General features: G+C 47.2%; 1 protein-coding gene across 2 annotated transcripts in view; it reads left to right on the forward strand.

Annotated features, from left to right (window-relative positions):
• tanc1b (tetratricopeptide repeat, ankyrin repeat and coiled-coil containing 1b) overlaps positions 1–21,011 on the forward strand; it is a 216,250-nt gene that overhangs the window by 121,951 nt on the left and 73,288 nt on the right. For both annotated transcript variants that reach the window (XM_083641834.1, XM_083641835.1), the window contains exons 5-7: positions 1,029–1,162; positions 6,003–6,192; positions 13,566–13,883. In XM_083641834.1, the coding sequence (XP_083497960.1) occupies positions 1,029–1,162; positions 6,003–6,192; positions 13,566–13,883 (642 nt within the window). The remainder of the gene's footprint in view (positions 1–1,028; positions 1,163–6,002; positions 6,193–13,565; positions 13,884–21,011) is intronic.

Below are 21,011 nucleotides of genomic sequence, written 5' to 3' on the forward strand. Positions count from 1 at the left end.
TTCAAAGGGGTCCTCTTTTTCACAGCCTATATAATGTGTGTGCGTGTGTGTGTGTGTGCGTGCGTGTGCGTGTGTGTGTGTGTGTGTGTGTGTGTGTGTGTGTGTGTGTGTGTGTGTGTGTGTGTGTGTGTGTGTGTGTGTGTGTGTGTGTGTGTGTGTGTGTCCATCCGTCTGTCCATTTGTTTTGAACCAGTAGCCTTATGTTGTTCTTCAGCCTTTCTAATGCTACTGTATTGCATGCTTAAATCAGAACATTTTATTTTATGGGATTTTTTTTCTGTATCCACAGTGGAAGTGGTCCCTGCAGTGGAAGTGGTCCCTGCAGTGGAAGTGGTCCCTGCAGTGGAAGTTGTCCCTGCAGTGGAAGTGGTCCCTGCAGTGGAAGTGGTCCCTGGGAAATTTGGATTGGTACATAGTGATATTTGGTCTGAAAAGTTTTGGAACCCCTGGATTAGTCGATCGACAACTACTTTTTATAATCGACTAGTAAATGTGAATATTTGTTGGTTTCTTTAGTCTTCTATATTACAGGAAACTGATTCTCTTTGGGTTTTGTGGACTGTTGGTCAGGACAAAAGAAGACAATGAGGATGTCAGCTTAGGCTTTTGGGAAAAAGTGATCAACACTTTTCACCACTTTGTGACATTTTATAGACCAAACTTATCGATTAGTCGAGAGAATAATCGAGAGATTAATCAATAATGAAAATAATCGTTAGTTGTAGCCCCCACTCCCGTCTTCTCTCTTGCTTTACCCACTGTATATCTCTCTATATAGATCACTGCTCTCTCACCCCCGCTTTCTCTCTCTCTTGCTCTCTCTCTCTCTCTCTCTCTCTCTCTCTCTCTCTCTCTCTCTCTCGCTCCCTCCCTCCCTCACTGTGCGTCTGCAGCGCACCAGCAGCAGCAGAGCGTCTGAGAGCAGGGCAGGCAGAGTGGCCCCTGTGTGAGCTGTCCAGTGGAGACGAGAGAGCGAGTCTTATCTGTTAACCTCTCTCTCTCTCTCTCTCTCTCTCTCTTCTCTCCAGAGCTCCAGGCAGAGAAACAGCCAGGCTCCTCCTCCCCTGCCACTCAGGAACTGATGACCAGGCTGGGCTTCTTACTGGGAGAAGGGATCCCGGGCACGGCACACATACCTATGGACGACAAGAATGAGAAGAAGGTATTTCATTTTCTCCCTCCCCTCCTGACTCCGCCCTCCTCCCCACAGCAGCTGCTACCGCTACTGCAGCACACAGAGAGAGAGAGATAGGAGAGAGAGAGTACCGCTACTGCAGCACACACACACACAGAGAGAGAGAGAGAGAGAGAGAGAGGGAGAGAGAGCATGGAAGGAGGAGGGAGTTGAGACAGTAGAAGAGAAGAAAAAAAGGATTTATTTTTTCCGTTGTTCGTTGGGGATTTTAGTCGCAACTGTGGGAATTTATATCTTCTGTCACAACAAATAAGGGTAACTCTGTCACTGTTTTGTTTGGGCTGTTTCCATGTGAGCAGAGTGAATGAGTGGATATTTATCGACTGTTTGTTTTCAGTGCGAGCTCTCCAGTGTGCCGTGTTGCTCTCGCAGTAACTTGAGTGCTGCTCCTGGGGCTGTTGAGCATGTAAGGAGAGCGTCTGAACCCGGGTTCCACAAATAGAGTTCTGTCAGGTCTGAGCCTCAGTTTGTTTGGCTGTGCTAATTGATCTGGGCGAGCACAGCCCAGCACACTTTGATTCCCTCATTCATCTCGTCTCGTGTGCCCTGGGCAGCTTTTGACTCATTCATCTCGTGTGCCCTGGGCAGCTTTTGACAGGGAACCGGTCATTTGAGGAAGTTGCAAGAAGCGTACAGCGTCTTCTATCAATCACGCTCATTAGTTGAGATGTCAGTTGACACAGGCGAAATGAGAGTACAATGCTTTTTCTTTGGTTTTGTGATTTTTCTCTGTGTGTGTGTGTGTGTGCGTGTGTGTGTGTGTGCACTGCACATCTGTCCATGTGGGTGTGTGTATGCGTGTGTGTTGGTGTGGTGTGTGTTTTCAGAGCTCAGGCAGAGGAGGAGGAGCTCATTGAACTCATCTGCCAACAATTCTCTCTTCCTCTGGACTGCTGTTTTACAACACGGGCTCAGCATGTTGCTTTGACTTCTGCCCTACAGTCAATGATTAAAAGTCATTAAGCTGTTAGGCTATCAGTGTGCTATGTTGGCTAGTGTGGCTGTTAGGCTATCAGTGTGCTATGTTGGCTAGTGAAGCTGTTAGGCTATCAGTGTGCTATGTTGGCTAGTGAAGCTGTTAGGCTATCAGTGTGCTATGTTGGCTAGTGTGGCTGTTAGGCTATCAGTGTGCTATGTTGGCTAGTGTGGCTGTTAGGCTATCAGTGTGCTATGTTGGCTAGTGTGGCTGTTAGGCTATCAGTGTGCTATGTTGGCTAGTGTGGCTGTTAGGCTATCAGTGTGCTATGTTGGCTAGTGTGGCTGTTAGGCTATCAGTGTGCTATGTTGGCTAGTGAAGCTGTTAGGCTATCAGTGTGCTATGTTGGCTAGTGTGGCTGTTAGGCTATCAGTGTGCTATGTTGGCTAGTGAAGCTGTTAGGCTATCAGTGTGCTATGTTGGCTAGTGAAGCTGTTAGGCTATCAGTGTGCTATGTTGGCTAGTGAAGCTGTTAGGCTATCAGTGTGCTATGTTGGCTAGTGAAGCTGTTAGGCTATCAGTGTGCTATGTTGGCTAGTGAAGCTGTTAGGCTATCAGTGCGCTATGTTGGCTAGTGAAGCTGTTAGGCTATCAGTGTGCTATGTTGGCTAGTGAAGCTGTTAGGCTATCAGTGTGCTATGTTGGCTAGTGAAGCTGTTAGGCTATCAGTGCGCTATGTTGGCTAGTGAAGCTGTTAGGCTATCAGTGCGCTATGTTGGCTAGTGAAGCTGTTAGGCTATCAGTGCGCTATGTTGGCTAGTGAAGCTGTTAGGCTATCAGTGTGCTATGTTGGCTAGTGAAGCTGTTAGGCTATCAGTGTGCTATGTTGGCTAGTGAAGCTGTTAGGCTATCAGTGTGCTATGTTGGCTAGTGAAGCTGTTAGGCTATCAGTGCGCTATGTTGGCTAGTGAAGCTGTTAGGCTATCAGTGTGCTATGTTGGCTAGTGAAGCTGTTAGGCTATCAGTGCGCTATGTTGGCTAGTGAAGCTGTTAGGCTATCAGTGCGCTATGTTGGCTAGTGAAGCTGTTAGGCTATCAGTGCGCTATGTTGGCTAGTGAAGCTGTTAGGCTATCAGTGTGCTATGTTGGCTAGTGAAGCTGTTAGGCTATCAGTGCGCTATGTTGGCTAGTGAAGCTGTTAGGCTATCAGTGCGCTATGTTGGCTAGTGAAGCTGTTAGGCTATCAGTGCGCTATGTTGGCTAGTGAAGCTGTTAGGCTATCAGTGTGCTATGTTGGCTAGTGAAGCTGTTAGGCTATCAGTGTGCTATGTTGGCTAGTGAAGCTGTTAGGCTATCAGTGTGCTATGTTGGCTAGTGAAGCTGTTAGGCTATCAGTGTGCTATGTTGGCTAGTGTAAAGTTATGAAGCTGTTAGTCTATCAGTGAGCTATGTTGGCTAGTGTAAAGTCATGAAGCTGTTAGGCTATCAGTGTGCTATGTTGGCTAGTGTAAAGTCATGAAGCTGTTAGGCTATCAGTGTGCTATCTTGGCTAGTGTAAAGTCATGAAGCTGTTAGGCTATCAGTGTGCTATGTTGGCTAGTGTAAAGCCATGAAGCTGTTAGGCCATCAGTACGCTATGTTGGCTAGTGTAAAGTCATAAAGCTGTTAGGCTATCAGTGTGCTATGTTGGCTAGTGTAAAGTCATGAAGTGGTTAGGCTATCAGTGTGCTATGTTGGCTAGTGTAAAGTCATGAAGCTGTTAGGTTATCAGTGTGCTATGTTGGCTAGTGTAAAGTCATGAAGCGGTTAGGCTATCAGTGTGCTATGTTGGCTAGTGTAAAGTCATGAAACTGTTAGGCTATCAGTGTGCTATGTTGGCTAGTGTAAAGTCATGAAGCTGTTAGGCTATCAGTGTGCTATGTTGGCTAGTGTAAAGTCATGAAGCTGTTAGGCTATCAGTGTGCTATGTTGGCTAGTGTAAAGTTATGAAGCTGTTAGGCTATCAGTGTGCTATGTTGGCTAGTGTAAAGCCATGAAGCTGTTAGGCTATCAGTGCGCTATGTTGGCTAGTGTAAAGTCATCAAGCTGTTAGGCTATCAGTGTGCTATGTTGGCTAGTGTAAAGTCATGAAGCTGTTAGGCTATCAGTGTGCTATGTTGGCTAGTGTAAAGTCATGAAGCTGTTAGGCTATCAGTGTGCTATGTTGGCTAGTGTAAAGTCATGAAGCTGTTAGGCTATCAGTGTGCTATGTTGGCTAGTGTAAAGCCATGAAGCTGTTAGGCTATCAGTGTGCTATATTGGCTAGTGTAAAGTCATGAAGCTGTTAGGCTATCAGTGTGCTATGTTGGCTAGTGTAAAGCCATGAAGCTGTTAGGCTATCAGTGTGCTATGTTGGCTAGTGTAAAGCCATGAAGCTGTTAGGCTATCAGTGTGCTATGTTGGCTAGTGTAAAGCCATGAAGCTGTTAGGCTATCAGTGTGCTATGTTGGCTAGTGTAAAGTCATGAAGCTGTTAGGCTATCAGTGTGCTATGTTGGCTAGTGTAAAGTCATGAAGCTGTTAGGCTATCAGTGTGCTATGTTGGCTAGTGTAAAGTTATGAAGCTGTTAGGCTATCAGTGTGCTATGTTGGCTAGTGTAAAGCCATGAAGCTGTTAGGCTATCAGTGCGCTATGTTGGCTAGTGTAAAGTCATCAAGCTGTTAGGCTATCAGTGTGCTATGTTGGCTAGTGTAAAGTCATGAAGCTGTTAGGCTATCAGTGTGCTATGTTGGCTAGTGTAAAGTCATGAAGCTGTTAGGCTATCAGTGTGCTATGTTGGCTAGTGTAAAGCCATGAAGCTGTTAGGCTATCAGTGTGCTATATTGGCTAGTGTAAAGTCATGAAGCTGTTAGGCTATCAGTGTGCTATGTTGGCTAGTGTAAAGCCATGAAGCTGTTAGGCTATCAGTGTGCTATGTTGGCTAGTGTAAAGTCATGAAGCTGTTAGGCTATCAGTGTGCTATGTTGGCTAGTGTAAAGCCATGAAGCTGTTAGGCTATCAGTGTGCTATGTTGGCTAGTGTAAAGTTATGAAGCTGTTAGTCTATCAGTGTGCTATGTTGGCTAGTGTAAAGCCATGAAGCTGTTAGGCTAACACTGACATAGTCTAACACTGTAGATGTTGGTTCTTCACAGATAAGCCCTACCAAGCAGGAAGCTTGTCTTGAGCATACTGTGTAGCATCCGTGTACAACAGCAGCACAGTTGGATGGGTGGGGGGCACAGCAGCACAGTTGGATGGGTGGGGGGCACAGGATAAACTCACTTTAATTTGGAGTCCTATGGTTGTCAGTTAGCTTACACAAAGATGCAGCTGCTGTATGGCTGTCAGAGAAGCTTGATAATATAACAAAGGTTTGGACAATATCTATTGTCAGACCGAAGTTGAGGGTTTTTCCTTGGCAAATTCTCTGCAGGCTTGTGACAGACGTTTGAGTGTGCAGTTTGCAAGCCTTGCTTCAGTTCCAGAGCTTATGGCCTTCAGCCTGTGTGTCATGCTCACACGTGAAACACTGCTTTATTTGTCAAGGGACTTTTTTGTGCATGCCTTGCTTTCACATGATCCGGGTCAAACAGGCAACCTGAATCAAATCATACTTAACAATTCTCCTGATTCTCCTTCCAAATAAGGTTGAAAAATGCATTGTTGTTGTTGTTGCTGCTCAGGCTGTGGAAAGGCGGGGGAAAAAGTTGCTGCCAACTGTTGCTGAATTTGGAGACCGTTCGTAGTGGATTGATTTCATAGTTGACGGGGCTTATGTGATTAGTACAGCGCATTCTTTGTGTGTCTGAACGCTCTCCCTTATCTCTTCTCCACCCCCCACCCCCCACCCCTCTCCTCTCTCCCCCCGCAGTGCTCTGTGACTAGCCAGGGTATCAGCCCCTGCTCCACCCTCACCAGCAGCACGGCGTCGCCCAGCACCGACAGCCCGTGCTCCACGCTCAACAGCACCACCGGACGCCCCCCGCTCAGCCGCTCCAGCCCCTGTGGGACCATCACCAGCCCCAGCTCCACACTCGAGAGCAAGGACAGCGGGATCATAGGTGGGTGAGAGAGAGAGAGAGAGAGAGAGAGAGAGAGAGAGAGAGAGAGAGAGAGAGAGAGAGAGAGAGAGAGAGAGAGAGAGAGATATCATCGCATGCCCCACCCCCCACCCTGCACCGTCCTGCCTCAGTAAGCAGCAGCACAGATTCCTCAGTGCACACAGGCACACTCAGCCCTCCCTTTAACGTCACTTATCATCACTTATGATTATGATTTCCCATGATGCTCTTCTGTCATTGTCTCATCAGCAATCTCTGAATCATTACCTCATGCATTACCTGTCTGATTTAGACTAAACCATCACGCCTCCACGGTGTCAATCACTCACCGTTCTGTTTAACCCACTGTGTCAAATGGTGTTCCTCCTCTACAACGTGTCAGTAATAACGGTGTTCCTCCTCTACAACGTGTCAGTAATAACGGTGTTCCTCCTCTACAACGTGTCAGTAATAACGGTGTTCCTCCTCTACAACGTGTCAGTAATAACAGTGTTCCTCCTGTACAACGTGTCAGTAATAACAGTGTTCCTCCTCTACAACGTGTCAGTAATAACGGTGTTCCTCCTCTACAACGTGTCAGTAATAACAGTGTTCCTCCTGTACAACGTGTCAGTAATAACAGTGTTCCTCCTCTACAACGTGTCGGTAATAACGGTGTTCCTCCTCTACAACGTGTCAGTAATAACGGTGTTCCTCCTCTACAACGTGTCAGTAATAACGGTGTTCCTCCTCTACAACGTGTCAGTAATAATGGTGTTCCTCCTCTACAACGTGTCAGTAATAACGGTGTTCCTCCTCTACAACGTGTCAGTAATAACAGTGTTCCTCCTGTACAACGTGTCAGTAATAACAGTGTTCCTCCTCTACAACGTGTCGGTAATAACGGTGTTCCTCCTCTACAACGTGTCAGTAATAACGGTGTTCCTCCTCTACAACGTGTCAGTAATAACGGTGTTGCTCCTCTACAACGTGTCAGTAATAACAGTGTTCCTCCTCTACAACGTGTCAGTAATAACGGTGTTCCTCCTCTACAACGTGTCAGTAATAACGGTGTTCCTCCTCTACAACGTGTCAGTAATAACGGTGTTCCTCCTCTACAACGTGTCAGTAATAACGGTGTTCCTCCTCTACAACGTGTCAGTAATAACGGTGTTCCTCCTCTACAACGTGTCAGTAATAACGGTGTTCCTCCCCTACAACGTGTCAGTAATAACGGTGTTCCTCCTCTACAACGTGTCTGTAATAACGGTGTTCCTCCCCTACAACGTGTCAGTAATAACGGTGTTCCTCCCCTACAACGTGTCAGTAATAACGGTGTTCCTCCTCTACAACGTGTCAGTAATAACGGTGTTCCTCCTCTACAACGTGTCAGTAATAATGGTGTTCCTCCTCTACAACGTGTCAGTAATAACGGTGTTCCTCCTCTACAACGTGTCAGTAATAACGGTGTTCCTCCTCTACAACGTGTCAGTAATAACAGTGTTCCTCCTCTACAACGTGTCAGTAATAACGGTGTTCCTCCTCTACAACGTGTCAGTAATAACGGTGTTCCTCCTCTACAACGTGTCAGTAATAACGGTGTTCCTCCTCTCTACAACGTGTCAGTAATAACGTCAGTAATAACGGTGTTCCTCCTCTACAACGTGTCAGTAATAACAGTGTTCCTCCTCTACAACGTGTCAGTAATAACGGTGTTCCTCCTCTACAACGTGTCAGTAATAACGGTGTTCCTCCTCTCTACAACGTGTCAGTAATAACGTCAGTAATAACGGTGTTCCTCCTCTACAACGTGTCAGTAATAACGGTGTTCCTCCTCTACAACGTGTCAGTAATAACGGTGTTCCTCCTCTACAACGTGTCAGTAATAACGGTGTTCCTCCTCTACAACGTGTCCATAATAACGGTGTTCCTCCTCTACGTGTCCATAATAACGGTGTTCCTCCTCTACAATGTGTCAGTAATAACGGTGTTCCTCCTCTACAACGTGTCAGTAATAACGGTGTTCCTCCTCTACAACGTGTCAGTAATAACGGTGTTCCTCCTCTACAATGTGTCAGTAATAACGGTGTTCCTCCTCTACAACGTGTCAGTAATAACGGTGTTGCTCCTCTACAACGTGTCAGTAATAACGGTGTTCCTCCTCTACAACGTGTCAGTAATAACGGTGTTCCTCCTCTACAACGTGTCAGTAATAACGGTGTTCCTCCTCTACAACGTGTCAGTAATAACGGTGTTCCTCCTCTACAACGTGTCAGTAATAACGGTGTTCCTCCTCTACAACGTGTCAGTAATAACGGTGTTCCTCCTCTACAACGTGTCAGTAATAACGGTGTTCCTCCTCTACAATGTGTCAGTAATAACGGTGTTCCTCCTCTACAACGTGTCAGTAATAACGGTGTTGCTCCTCTACAACGTGTCAGTAATAACGGTGTTCCTCCTCTACAACGTGTCAGTAATAACAGTGTTCCTCCTCTACAACGTGTCAGTAATAACGGTGTTCCTCCTCTACAACGTGTCAGTAATAACGGTGTTCCTCCTCTACAATGTGTCAGTAATAACGGTGTTCCTCCTCTACAACGTGTCAGTAATAACGGTGTTGCTCCTCTACAACGTGTCAGTAATAACGGTGTTGCTCCTCTACAACGTGTCAGTAATAACGGTGTTCCTCCTCTACAACGTGTCAGTAATTGGGTTGGTATCGAGCTGTTCCGGTAACAGAGAGCACTGAGGTGAAAGTTGTACTGTGTCTGTAGTAATTGGGTAACAGAGAGCACTGAGGTGAAAGTTGTACTGTGTCTGTAGTAATTGGGTAACAGAGAGCACTGAGGTGAAAGTTGTACTGTGTCTGTAGTAATTGGGTAACAGAGAGCACTGAGGTGAAAGTTGTACTGTGTCTGTAGTAATTGGGTAACAGAGAGCACTGAGGTGAAAGTTGTACTGTGTCTGTAGTAATTGGGTAACAGAGAGCACTGAGGTGAAAGTTGTACTGTGTCTGTAGTAATTGGGTAACAGAGAGCACTGAGGTGAAAGTTGTACTGTGTCTGTAGTAATTGGCCTGGAAGACATGTGGGGATTTACACAAACTGACAGGAGGATGACTTACTATTTATGCATTAACCCCTCAACCATTTCTATCACAAAGCTTCCAATGGCTATACAGAAAAAGTCAGGAATTCCTTTTGAAAATGGATCTTTACTATTTCAGTGAGAATTCACTAGAGATTTGTAGCGTGTTGTTGCTCTGTGGGATAACTAGCTGTCCTCAGTTGAACTGCTTTGATTTCTCCAGGCATCAGTCACAGTAGCCGTTGTTAACCTGTTCTTCCACCAGACCAACTCGGGAATCACAGTGGATTTCATGCTAATTCAGGTAACCGACTGTTCTTGAGATCTTAGTCAGAGTCCCTGGCTTAAGTTGCCCTGCGGCGTAAAGTCACACACAGCACAGCAGTTTGCCTTTCCCATAGCGCTAACTCTACACAGGTGACATCATTGATTGCCGTGACTCATAGTCGGTGTCCCCAGAGCAATATCATATCTAGCTGCTCAATATCATCATCATCATCATCATCATCATCATCATCACCGTCATCAGCATCTCTAGCTGCTCAATCATTTGTGGAAGCTGTGATCTTGTATCTGCCGGCGTGGAGTGTTGACATTGCTCCATGCTGCCACCCTGGTTGAGCTATCCAGTGATGTAGCGCGTGTCCTAGTCTGCCTCGCTCTGGACTGGAGCATCCAGTCATGTAGCGCGTGTCCTAGTCTGCCTCGCTCTGGACTGGAGCATCCAGTCATGTAGCGCGTGTCCTAGTCTGCCTCGCGCTGGACTGGAGCATCCAGTCATGTCGCGCGTGTCCTAGTCTGCCTCGCTCTGGACTGGAGCATCCAGTCATGTCGCGCATGTCCTAGTCTGCCTCACTCTGGACTGGAGCATCCAGTCATGTCGCGCGTGTCCTAGTCTGCCTCGCTCTGGACCTACTTCTCCCCCGTCAAATCGATATTTGGCTTAGCCACTTTCATCTCCTTCAGAGTGAAGATTCTGTGTGTGAGTGAGTGACATGTTGTGAGATTGGTGTAGTAGAGCCTCAGGCTATTCACCTTATGTAGCCCCGCCCCCTTGACCCAGTTGTGTTATGACTTCCTGTTCAAAACACCGTCTGTTTTACCTGCTCACTAGTACTGTACTGTCACAGGAAGTGTCAACACAATAGGAAGTAACTGGCTGACCCGTGTGTTGGAACATAAGGTGAATAGCTCGCCCAACAGAACTGTTGTTGTGTCCGTCGCTGTGGTTCTGAACGCCGGGCTAGAAGGGAGTTGTGTCACGAATGACTTAACAGTTGCACAGCCAAACATCACAGGAGTCAGCAGGTCCAGGACGGGTTTGTTATGGTAATGTTAGCCATGATGCAATGCGCTGCAGCGTTATGAAATGCAGATTAGCAGTGTGTGATGCAAACGCAGCCAGCTGGCCGTCAGTCAGTCCTTTGACTGTGCTGATGCTTCTGCATCGTCCAGCTGCCTGCCGCTGTGAAGCGTTGGTCCTCTGCTCAGCTTGTAAGATTGTGTTCGGGAGCTGGGCTGGTCTGAGGGAAGGACTAGAGCAGGGGTTCACAAACGTTTCTGTCCAAGTACCACTACGTCCCAAACCACATTTCCCAGGGACCATTTCCACTGTGTATACCACTAGGGATGTTCATTTTGAAAATTTTCCAAAATCGATAATCGGTGAAAATTAACGATCAATTATCGATTATCGATCATATTAACACGTTGAGTGCCATGGACGAGATATCTCGTCTTACATAATCCAACCGTTGAGTGCCAAAGACGAGATATCTCGTCTTACATAAACATTTTTTTTTTTTGACGGTGGGACATCAATCAACCCCTTTTACGTCTTCTATATCAATATTGGAGGAAGAGAATGTGTATAATCTATTTTACCGACCACTAAGTGGCGACAGTTCTCTCCAGACAGAGAGAAAGCCAGTCCGCGGGAGAAAGCCATTCTAATTTTCAAGGAAATAGCTGGGCGAAAACTCTTTCGATTTCACACACACACACACACACACACACACACACACACACTCGAGTACCTTTGCGCATAAATAAGACCAGAATCGCAAAAGCTTCTTCAAAGCTCTCAGCCGACACCTCAAGAAACGAACGAGCCCGTTTCCAGACTCGCCCGAGAGCCGCCAGCAGCAGCAGCCCAGAGGAGCAGCAGCAGAGCGGAGTAGGCTGCCTCAAGATTGGAAGAAGGGGATCGCGAAGGAATTTCTCTCCCGTGTCTAACCCCCCCCCCCCTCGCCTCTCCTCTCCTCTTCCCCGCTCCTGCGATTCCCTTCTATTTTTTTGGGATCTGTGAGGCAACAGAAACTCGCCTGTGACAAAACACTGCAAAGCCACACCTACGGAGGGAGGAGTTTATAGACACACACACACACACACACACACACACACACAAAACAGTATACAGACTTGCCCAAGGGCACCCATAATCACAGGCACGTGAGGTGGTTCTAAAAATCCATTTATCTCAAAACTATCTGAAAATCTCTGAAACCATGCTGTACTCAACGGCTAATATCTACATAACTACTAACTCTACAAACTAACTCTTTTAGACAGAGAAAGCACACATTCTATTAGTTCTTTTTAGATGATTGGTGTTCACGAAGTCTTAACAGAAAAGAATCCTCGGCTCTTGTAAAATGAGCCAGAATCCTCAAAAAAAAACCTGGCACAACTTACCTACAGCATTGAAAAAACGGCTGGCACTCAATGTGTTAATACTTAGATTTTTTTTTTTTTTTTTTTTTTTTTACAAAATGAATGCCTATGGCAGAAAATACGAAAGACAACGTGTTCTCCTCAATGAACTCTTTATTTCAATGTGTCTCCTCTCCAACACTGCTGTCCCCAGCGCATGCCGGTGTGAATTTCCCATGTTTAAAACAGTTTTGTTGGCACAAAGGCCCGTGCCCAGCCAGAAAACTAGAGACTATATGAAGCTCCACCTCACGTTAGTCGGCTGTGCAATGGAGTGGGGCGAGGAGGAACGAATTCCACCCAAACCTAGTCCAATTTTTTTTTTTTTTTTTTTTTTTTTTAATAATTAAAAAATCGATCCAAATGCCACAGGATCGATTCCAATCCTTAACGATCAATTATCGATTTTCGATAATTGATGAACATCCCTATATACCACACACACCCCCCCCCCACTCCCCCCGCCCCAATAAAATAAAATTTGCTGTTTTAACCATGCAGTGGCAGCAGAAAGGCTAAATGACAATATAAGGCTACTACCTGGTTCAAAACAGACACACACGGACACACACACACACCTGCCAACATTAGGCTGTGAAAAAGAGGACCCCTTTGAAAATGTTTTTTTCCCTCACCAAAATTTTGCCAAAATGTTGCGTGTTATTTCCCCGGGCGCTGCACTGTGGCTGCCCACTGCTCCTAGTTGTAGGAAGGTTCCTAGTAGAGGATGGGTCAAATGCAGAGGATGAATTTCCCCAAGGGGATAAATAAAGGATAACTTAACTTTTCAACTCCACTCTTTAATCTTGAATTTGTGTTTCCTACAAGGGAACATTTTGTTTCGCAGAACAAAATCCAGTCACACTGTGCATGTTCAGTTTGATGGGTCGTGTTTCATTACAATAGGGCTACATATATATATATATATATATATATATATATATATATATATATATATATATATATATATATATATTTTTTTTTTTGTATCTCCGCATTCTCTCCCCAATTGTACTTGGCCAATTCCCCCTGCTAAGCTGTCCCGGTGGCTTCCTGTGTCTGGGCCTGGTTGTTCAAAATAATAAAATATTGGGGGGGGAAGCTGTCCTGGTCATTGCTCCACCCCCGCACATGCTTCCTCCGATACATGTGAAGCCGCCAGCCGCTTCTTTTCACCTGACAGCGAGGAGTTTCACCGGCAGGACGTAGTGCATGAGGAGGATCATGCTATTCCCCCCCAATGATGTTGCATCCTTTAGCCGAGGAGTTTTGATCAGGATAAAAGACATGATCAGAGGAGTCTGCGCTGAGGAAATGAATACCATAAATCTACCACATCACAGCTGGCTAGCTTTCATTAGCGTGAGCAAACTGCAGCTGTAAACATGAGATCAGGTGGTGAGCAGTGTTGGATGAGGTTTGTAAGGAAAAGGTTGCAAACCTATACGTTGTGTCTACCCATTACTGTTCATCATCTCGCTCTAGATAGAGGACAGAGACGCCTACTCGCCGATCTGTCCTGTTTCTCTCTCTCTCTCTCTCACTTAAAATCTCTCTCTCTCTCTCTCTCTCTCTCTCTGTGTGTCCCTCCTCAGCCACCATCACCAGTTCCTCAGAGAATGACGACCGCAGCGGCTCCAGCCTGGAGTGGAGTAAAGATGGCAGCCTGAGAGGCAGCGGGCGCCATGGGCTGGCAGCGAGCGTGCGGGCCGACACCTGCTCTCCCGTGGCGGAGGAAGAGTCCAGCAGCACCGGGGCCACGCCCACCGACACCCCGGCCAGGACCGACCCGCAGCAGCCCAGCACGTCGGCTGGGACCCCGCAGCCCCCAAGCCACATGCCTGAAGGACCGCTTCCATACCCAGCGCATCTGTCCTCCTCCCTCATGATGCCCAGGCCCAACTCGGTCGCAGGTAAGAGCTCTTTGTCGGTGAGCTGTGAGCGCTCGACACCTGGATGTGTTCAAGACAAAGACTCTGTGAGTGATTCAGCAATGTCTCTTGAACTTAAAGGGTTCCTCTGGTGTTGCTCAATGCTTTTGATTTTCAGATTGGCCTCACTCACTTTTGAAATTACTTTTGTTTTTGTTCTTAACCTAGATAGAATAAATATTTGAGAAGTTCTGCATTAACGTAATGATCCTAGTGTTTGAAAACAGTGTCTCAGTGGAAACCAAACTAGCTTGTGAGTAGTTCCAACTCATTTGTGGAACAAATTGTGGAATGATAAAGCTACCGCTAGCGTGTTCCACACAAACTGTTTTCTGGCAGATGAACACTTTCTCAGCTGAATGGCTTGAAGCAGAGCCGTATCGATAGAAGAGTCCCGACATCTCCATTCACTCCAATGGACCAGTTTTTTACTCTCAAGAGTTCCAGGAAGTAAGATCCTGGATTAAGCAGCACTGTCGAGTTGCAGCAAAATAGACAGTTTGTGTTGTACTCTGAAAGGGTTTTCGCCCCCTTGAATCAAATTGTACATTATCAGCTTTATTTTAGCATGCAAAAGTAGCGTGAGACCCATTCCTGTCTGTTCAATGGCTAATGAGTCTCGCATTTTGGTCCTCCGCTGACGCCACTCTCTCTCTCTCTAGAGGACACTAGCTTGAAGTAACCATGAAGGAGATTAGCGATTGGTGAGGAGTGCCGTGTAAGGCGGGACTTGCGATCGATACAAACACAACTCCTGAGGTGAAAGTGAGCATACGCATTGTTTCGAAAAAGCGAAAAGTAGTTTGACTGACAAAAGTCGCAAATAAATATTGTGTGCTTTTATAATGCTATTTCTTGGTTACAGACCCATACATCTCCTCCATGGATTGTATTGGTACATACCATCCGTTTGGATTTGGTTTTGTAAAGGGAACACACGTGTGTAAATCTGGAAAACTTTTACCAACACCGGAGGAATCCTTTGACATTGCTTAATGCTTATACCATCTTGTCTTAGAGCAGTAAACCTTGTGTCTTTGACTGTGACTTGATTTGAGTGCTTGGGTGTCTCACTGCGTCCGTCGCATTGCAAGTCTGCTCAGAATACTGATGCGACTACAGTATATGGCTTCGCTTGTGACCGAGGCTGACAAGAAGGGTGACTGCTCACTTTCCTGCCAAGCATGTGAGGGAGGAAGATGGCAGGTCACATCCATGGCAAGCATATTGAGCAGGACTGACTGAAGCTCACAGGAGATGTGGTCTGATGGAGATGTGGTCTGATGGAGGTGTGATGGAGATGTAGTGTGATGGAGATGTGGTCTGATGGAGATGTGGTCTGATGGAGATGTGGTCTGATGGAGATGTGGTCTGATGGAGATGTGGTCTGATGGAGATGTGGTCTGATGGAGATGTGGTGTGATGGAGATGTGGTGTGATGGAGATGTGGTGTGATGGAGATGTGGTGTGATGGAGATGTGGTCTGATGGAGATGTGGTGTGATGGAGATGTGGTCCGATGGAGATGTGGTGTGATGGAGATGTGGTCTGATGGAGATGTGGTGTGATGGATGGAGATGTGGTCTGATGGAGATGTGGTGTGATGGAGATGTGGTCCGATGGAGATGTGGTGTGATGGATGGAGATGTGGTCTGATGGAGATGTGGTATGATGGAGATGTGGTCTGGTGGAGATGTGGTCTGATGGAGAAGTCAGTGAGAGCTTTGTTAGTGAGGGCCTAACAGGTCTGCGTTGGGATTAAGCAGCTGCTGTGTGTTGTGCCTGGGCTTGGCGCTGCCAGAGGACAAGCCGCTGTCTGGCCGATCTGTTCTGCATTCCTGCCTTGGAACCTTTGGCCATATCCACACAGCTGTCACGGTCCCGCCTTTCTCTTTGCCTCCTTATCCATTCCCTTCTTTCTTCTGCTCCTTCTCCCTCTGGTCGCTGCTGCTGGCCTTCTCTTTCTGTCTCTGTCTCTGTATCACTGAGTGTCTCTCTCTCACACTCCTCCTCTCTCTCTCTCTCACTCAGTACGTTTACATGACACTTAGAAAAGAAATCGAATTATTGCGTTAGTCCGCCTAAAACCCGGACTTTTGAAATACATGTAAACATGTTAGCTCGACTGAAATCGAAGTTATAAAAGTGCGACTAACACACGCAGATAATGCGATTGGGAGTCGATTTACTCCTGCATGTAGACAGGCCAGTCGGACTGAACGTGGGACCGGACTGGACCAGGCGATCAGCGCATGCGCTGAAGCTCCCGTGCCAGCCTTTGACCCGGAAGTCGAACAGCATGTAAAACTGTTATATTAGTGGCCAGGGAGCGATTAGCTAAATGTGAAGTTTGTTGATGTAGTAGCTAAATCTGTGGCTAGAAAAAATATTTTTTCAATGGAATATCTTAGTTTCAACTGTATTGAGCTAACAAGGGCAGCTTTGTGTTACGTGACCATTTGCATTTAAGAGACTTGCTGCTACCAGTTGTTAGAATTGGCGGAGTCTGCGGTGACGCATCTACGAGCTGAAAGAGTGCAGATCGCCACCTATGGTAGAGGAGGCAAATAAATCGATTTCCCACCCGTGCTTGTATACTGGGACAAGGACAGTAGTCCGAGTAAATAGCCTAATCCAGAGCCGTGTAGATAGAAGAGTCCCGACATCTCCATTCACTCCAATGGACCAGTTTTTTACTCTCAAGAGTTCCAGGAAGTAAATGGTAAATGGTAAATGGCCTGCATTTGTATAGCGCTTTTATCCAAAGCGCTTTACAGTCAGTAGGTACATTCACCCATTCACACACCGATCGCGGCAGGTTACCACGCAGGGTGCTGGCACACCAAAGGGGGCAATTTGGGGTTCAGTGTCTTGCCCAAGGACACTTCGACAAGCAGACTGGAGGAGCCAGGAATCGAACCACCGACCTCTTTTCTCCAAAGCGATTAGTGGACGACCCGCTCTACCTCCTGAGCTACAGCCGCCCTAAGGTCCTGGATTAAGCAGCACTGTCGAGTTGCAGCAAAATAGACAGTTTGTGTTGTACTCTGAAAGGGTTTTCCCCCCCTTGAATCAAATTGTACATTATCAGCTTTATTTTAGCATGCAAAAGTAGCGCGAGACCCATTCCTGGCTGTTCATTGGCTAATGAGTCTCGCATTTTCTCCGCTGACGCCACTCTCTCTCTAGAGGACACTAGCCTAATCAGGCTATAACCATAGCTCGACTTAACTGTGCATGTAAACGCACTGACTGCTGCTGCTGCTGTCTCTCTCTCTCACACTCCCTCTCTCTCTCTCTCTCTCTCTCTCACACTCCCCCTCTCTCTCTCTCACACTCCCCCCCTCTCTCTCTCACACTCCCCCCCTCTCTCTCTCTCACACTCCCTCTCTCTCTCTCTCACACTCCGCCTCTCTCTCTCTCACACACTCCCCCTCTCTCTCACTCCCCCTCTCCCTCTCTCTCACACTCCCTCTCTCTCACACACACTCCCCCCCTCTCTCTCTCTCACACTCCCCCTCTCTCACCCCCCCTCTCTCTCTCTTACACTCCCCCCCTCTCCCTCTCTCTCACACTCCCTCATTCTCTCTCTCTCTCTCACACTCCCCCCCTCTCTCTCTCACACTCCCCCCCCCTCTCCCTCTCTCTCACACTCCCTCTCTCTCACACACACTCCCCCCCTCTCTCTCTCTCACACTCCCCCTCTCTCACCCCCCCTCTCTCTCTCTTACACTCCCCCCCTCTCCCTCTCTCTCACACTCCCTCATTCTCTCTCTCTCTCTCACACTCCCCCCCTCTCTCTCTCACACTCCCCCCCCCCTCTCTCTCTCTCTCACACTCCCTCTCTCTCTCTCTCTCTCTCTCACACTCTCTCTCTCTCTCACACTCCCCCCCTCTCTCTCTCACACTCCCCCTCTCTCACCCCCCCTCTCTCTCACACACTCCCCCCCTCTCTCTCTCTCTCTCTCTCACTCCCCCCCTCCCTCTCTCTCTCTCACACACTCCCCCCCCCTCTCTCTCTCACACTCCCCCTCTCTCACCCCCCCCCTCTCTCTCACCCCCCCCCCCCTCTCTCTCTCTCTCTCACCCCCCCTCTCTCTCTCTCACACACTCCCCCCCTCTCTCTCTCTCACACTCCCCCTCTCTCACCCCCCCCTCTCTCTCACACACTCCCCCCCCTCTCTCTCACACACCCCCCCCCTCTCTCTCACACACTCCCCCCCCTCTCTCTCTCTCACACACTCCCCCCCCCCTCTCTCTCTCACACACTCCCCCTCTCTCTCTCACCCCCCCCCCTCTCTCTCACACACTCCCCCCCCTCTCTCTCTCTCACACACTCCCCCCCCCCTCTCTCTCTCACACACTCCCCCCTCTCTCTCTCTCACCCCCCCCCTCTCTCTCTCTCTCACACACTCCCCCCCTCCCTCTCTCTCAGTGCTGCTGCTGCTCTTGACCTTGGCCGTGTTTCCGTAAGTCCCCACGGCCTCCAGCTCACATCTCCCTTTAATGTGCTGTTAGGAGGAGCAGCTGTCCTTCTGTTTGCTGCTTGGAATCTGACCGTATGGACACGTACATGTATGACCGTGTGGACACGTACACGTACACGTACATCTCTGTGACATGAGCAGAATGTTTATTTGGAATTAGCGAGCCACAAATGTTGTTGCAGAGTTCAAATGGTTTACTGCTCCTGGCAATATCTCTCCCTGGGCTTTGATCTTTTTTCCCCCAATATTTTATTTGACAGATTTTTTGAACACCAAGAACAAAGTTGAACAGACTCAGACACAGGAAACAAAAAACAAAAAAAAAACAAAAAAAGGGAAATGCATATATTATGCTATATTACAGCGTAGGCTAGCGCTACCAGCTACCAGTACAGTCAACCAACGTGCTTATGTACTTGTAAGAGATGTTGTGCATGGAATCCCACGCAAGGGGTCCATAAGAAATCAGCCGGGCGAGTCACCCATCGCCCTTAACCTCGTCAAAATAGGCCAGGAACGGGTCCCAGATAGTTGAAAATGTCCTAAGTGAATTGGTCCTCAGGAACCTGAGTCTCTCCATGCGTATAACTGAGACCATGTCCGTCAGCCAGGGCTGAAAAGAAGGTGGAGAGGAGGACTTCCATTCCTTCAGAATGAGTCTCTTGGCGACAGTCGTCCCCTGTGTCAGAGACTGTTGCACAGCCGTAGGGAGGAGCAGAGAAGATTCCAAGCAGCCGAAAAATGGTGAGTTCCGCCTCCGGCTGAAGGGTTTCTTTGTAGGCTTTAGAGTAGCAGTCAAATATTTTGGCCCAGAATAACCCTAACCAAAAAGCATGGGACAGTGTGCCCTGTCCTCTGACACCTGGCACCTATCACATAGTGGTGAGACAGAGCAACTTGTGCTTAGAATAATGAAGATGGTGAGTCCTGGCCTTTGATCTTAAAGTCCCTGGAAACCAGAAACAATTTTTTATTATTTAGCATTTTGAGTTCATCACATCACAGGACCCTATGTTAATAAGCCACCAGCCAAATTTGAACGATGATGAACGTCGCAAAGTATATAAATTTAGGTTTGACAGTCATGACAAAAGTCATGAGAATCAATTAGATTTTCAATGTCTTTTCTCCCGCTGACTGTGTGGGCGTGTCCCGTGTGTGTGCATGCAGGATTGCAGGTCTCCTCCGAGAGAGAGAGGGAGAGAGAGGGAGGGAGGGAGGGAAACGGAGAGAGAGAGAGAGGAGAGAGAGAGTAGGAAAGATAGATGGAGTGTGTGTGTGTGTGTGTGTGTGTGTGTGTGTGTGTGAACTAAAAACTAATGTCTCCGACTTTCTGAGGCACACAATTACTCACATAAGACCCTACATTTAATAGTTAGAAGGTTTTTGTGGATTTTGGTTTCCAGGGACTTTAATGAAATAACTATTTGCTTTGATCTGTTACCTCATCAGTGTACGTTTTCTTTTCCTGCCTTGTTTTTTCTGAAAACCATTAGCCCAGATATGTACTGATATTAGCCTACTCATACTAGGTAGTTATACAGTACTGTTAGCAAAAGGGCTTTGTTACTAGTGTTACGAGTGAGAGAGGCAGAAGGAAAGGGAGGCCATGGCTGGTGAATAGTATCCAGACATACAGTACATGATGCCATAGCTTGTAGTACATTTCATTTCACACAGGGCTCATTTTCATCTCTACAGCCCCCTGGTGAATCTATAGCCATATTGTAAACATAGTGGTGCACATACGGCAGTGTGCCGGAGACGCCTGTTAGTCGGTTAACCACTCGATTGTTCCAACAGTCCTTAGTCTTTTTACATCTAGTCATTATCTGACATGAGCCCGAATGGTACAGACAGAGACAGAGGCTCGTAAAGCTAGCAACCCATGAAATGTTTGGCTGTGTTTAGGTGTGTGTGTGTGTGTGTGTGTGTGTGTGTGTGTGTGTGTGTGTGTGTGTGTGTGTGTGTGTGTGTGTGTGTGTGTGTGTGTACCGTTGTGCATGTCTCCGTGTGTGCTCCAGTTTACGAGTTTATGGGCTGGCTGATGTCATAGTTATGCAGTGTTGCCCTCTGGGGACCTTCAGGATTCACACCTCAGGTTTTCCGCTGGGTGACGATGTCCTGGGAGTCCTGGGAGTGGACATCAAGGACATGGAAGGACGACTTCATTTATGGCCCAAACCGAGACCTGCTGTCACCGCGTGCCAGGGCAGGGACAGTGCCAGGGCAGGGACAGTGCCAGGGCAGGGACAGTGATTTCATAGCGGTCTAAATCAACGTATTGCTTTTGGCTCCTCCTTTAGGTTGTCATGATGCTTTAATTGTATTCAATTAAAAAAAAACAAAAAAAACAGTACCTTCTCATTCTAATGTAACTTTGTGTGCCAAGGCAGGCACATATAATTGCAAAATGAATGTTCTTATTAAGTCACATGCCTCCACTCAGACTGAACTATACCCTGCAGAACTCACAGACAGCCTGAACTAGCCTTCATGAGAGGCCTGATGCTGCTGTCATGTGACTGGGTGGGTTGTCATGCTGTAACCTCACATTTTTTTACCACTAATATTAAATTATAGAAAACATACTATGCACTTACGTATTGTTAAGCATTAAAATA

Source organism: Poromitra crassiceps, assembly GCF_964638095.1.
Source record: "Poromitra crassiceps genome assembly, chromosome: 8".
In the NCBI taxonomy this organism is placed as follows: Eukaryota; Metazoa; Chordata; class Actinopteri; order Beryciformes; family Melamphaidae; genus Poromitra; species Poromitra crassiceps.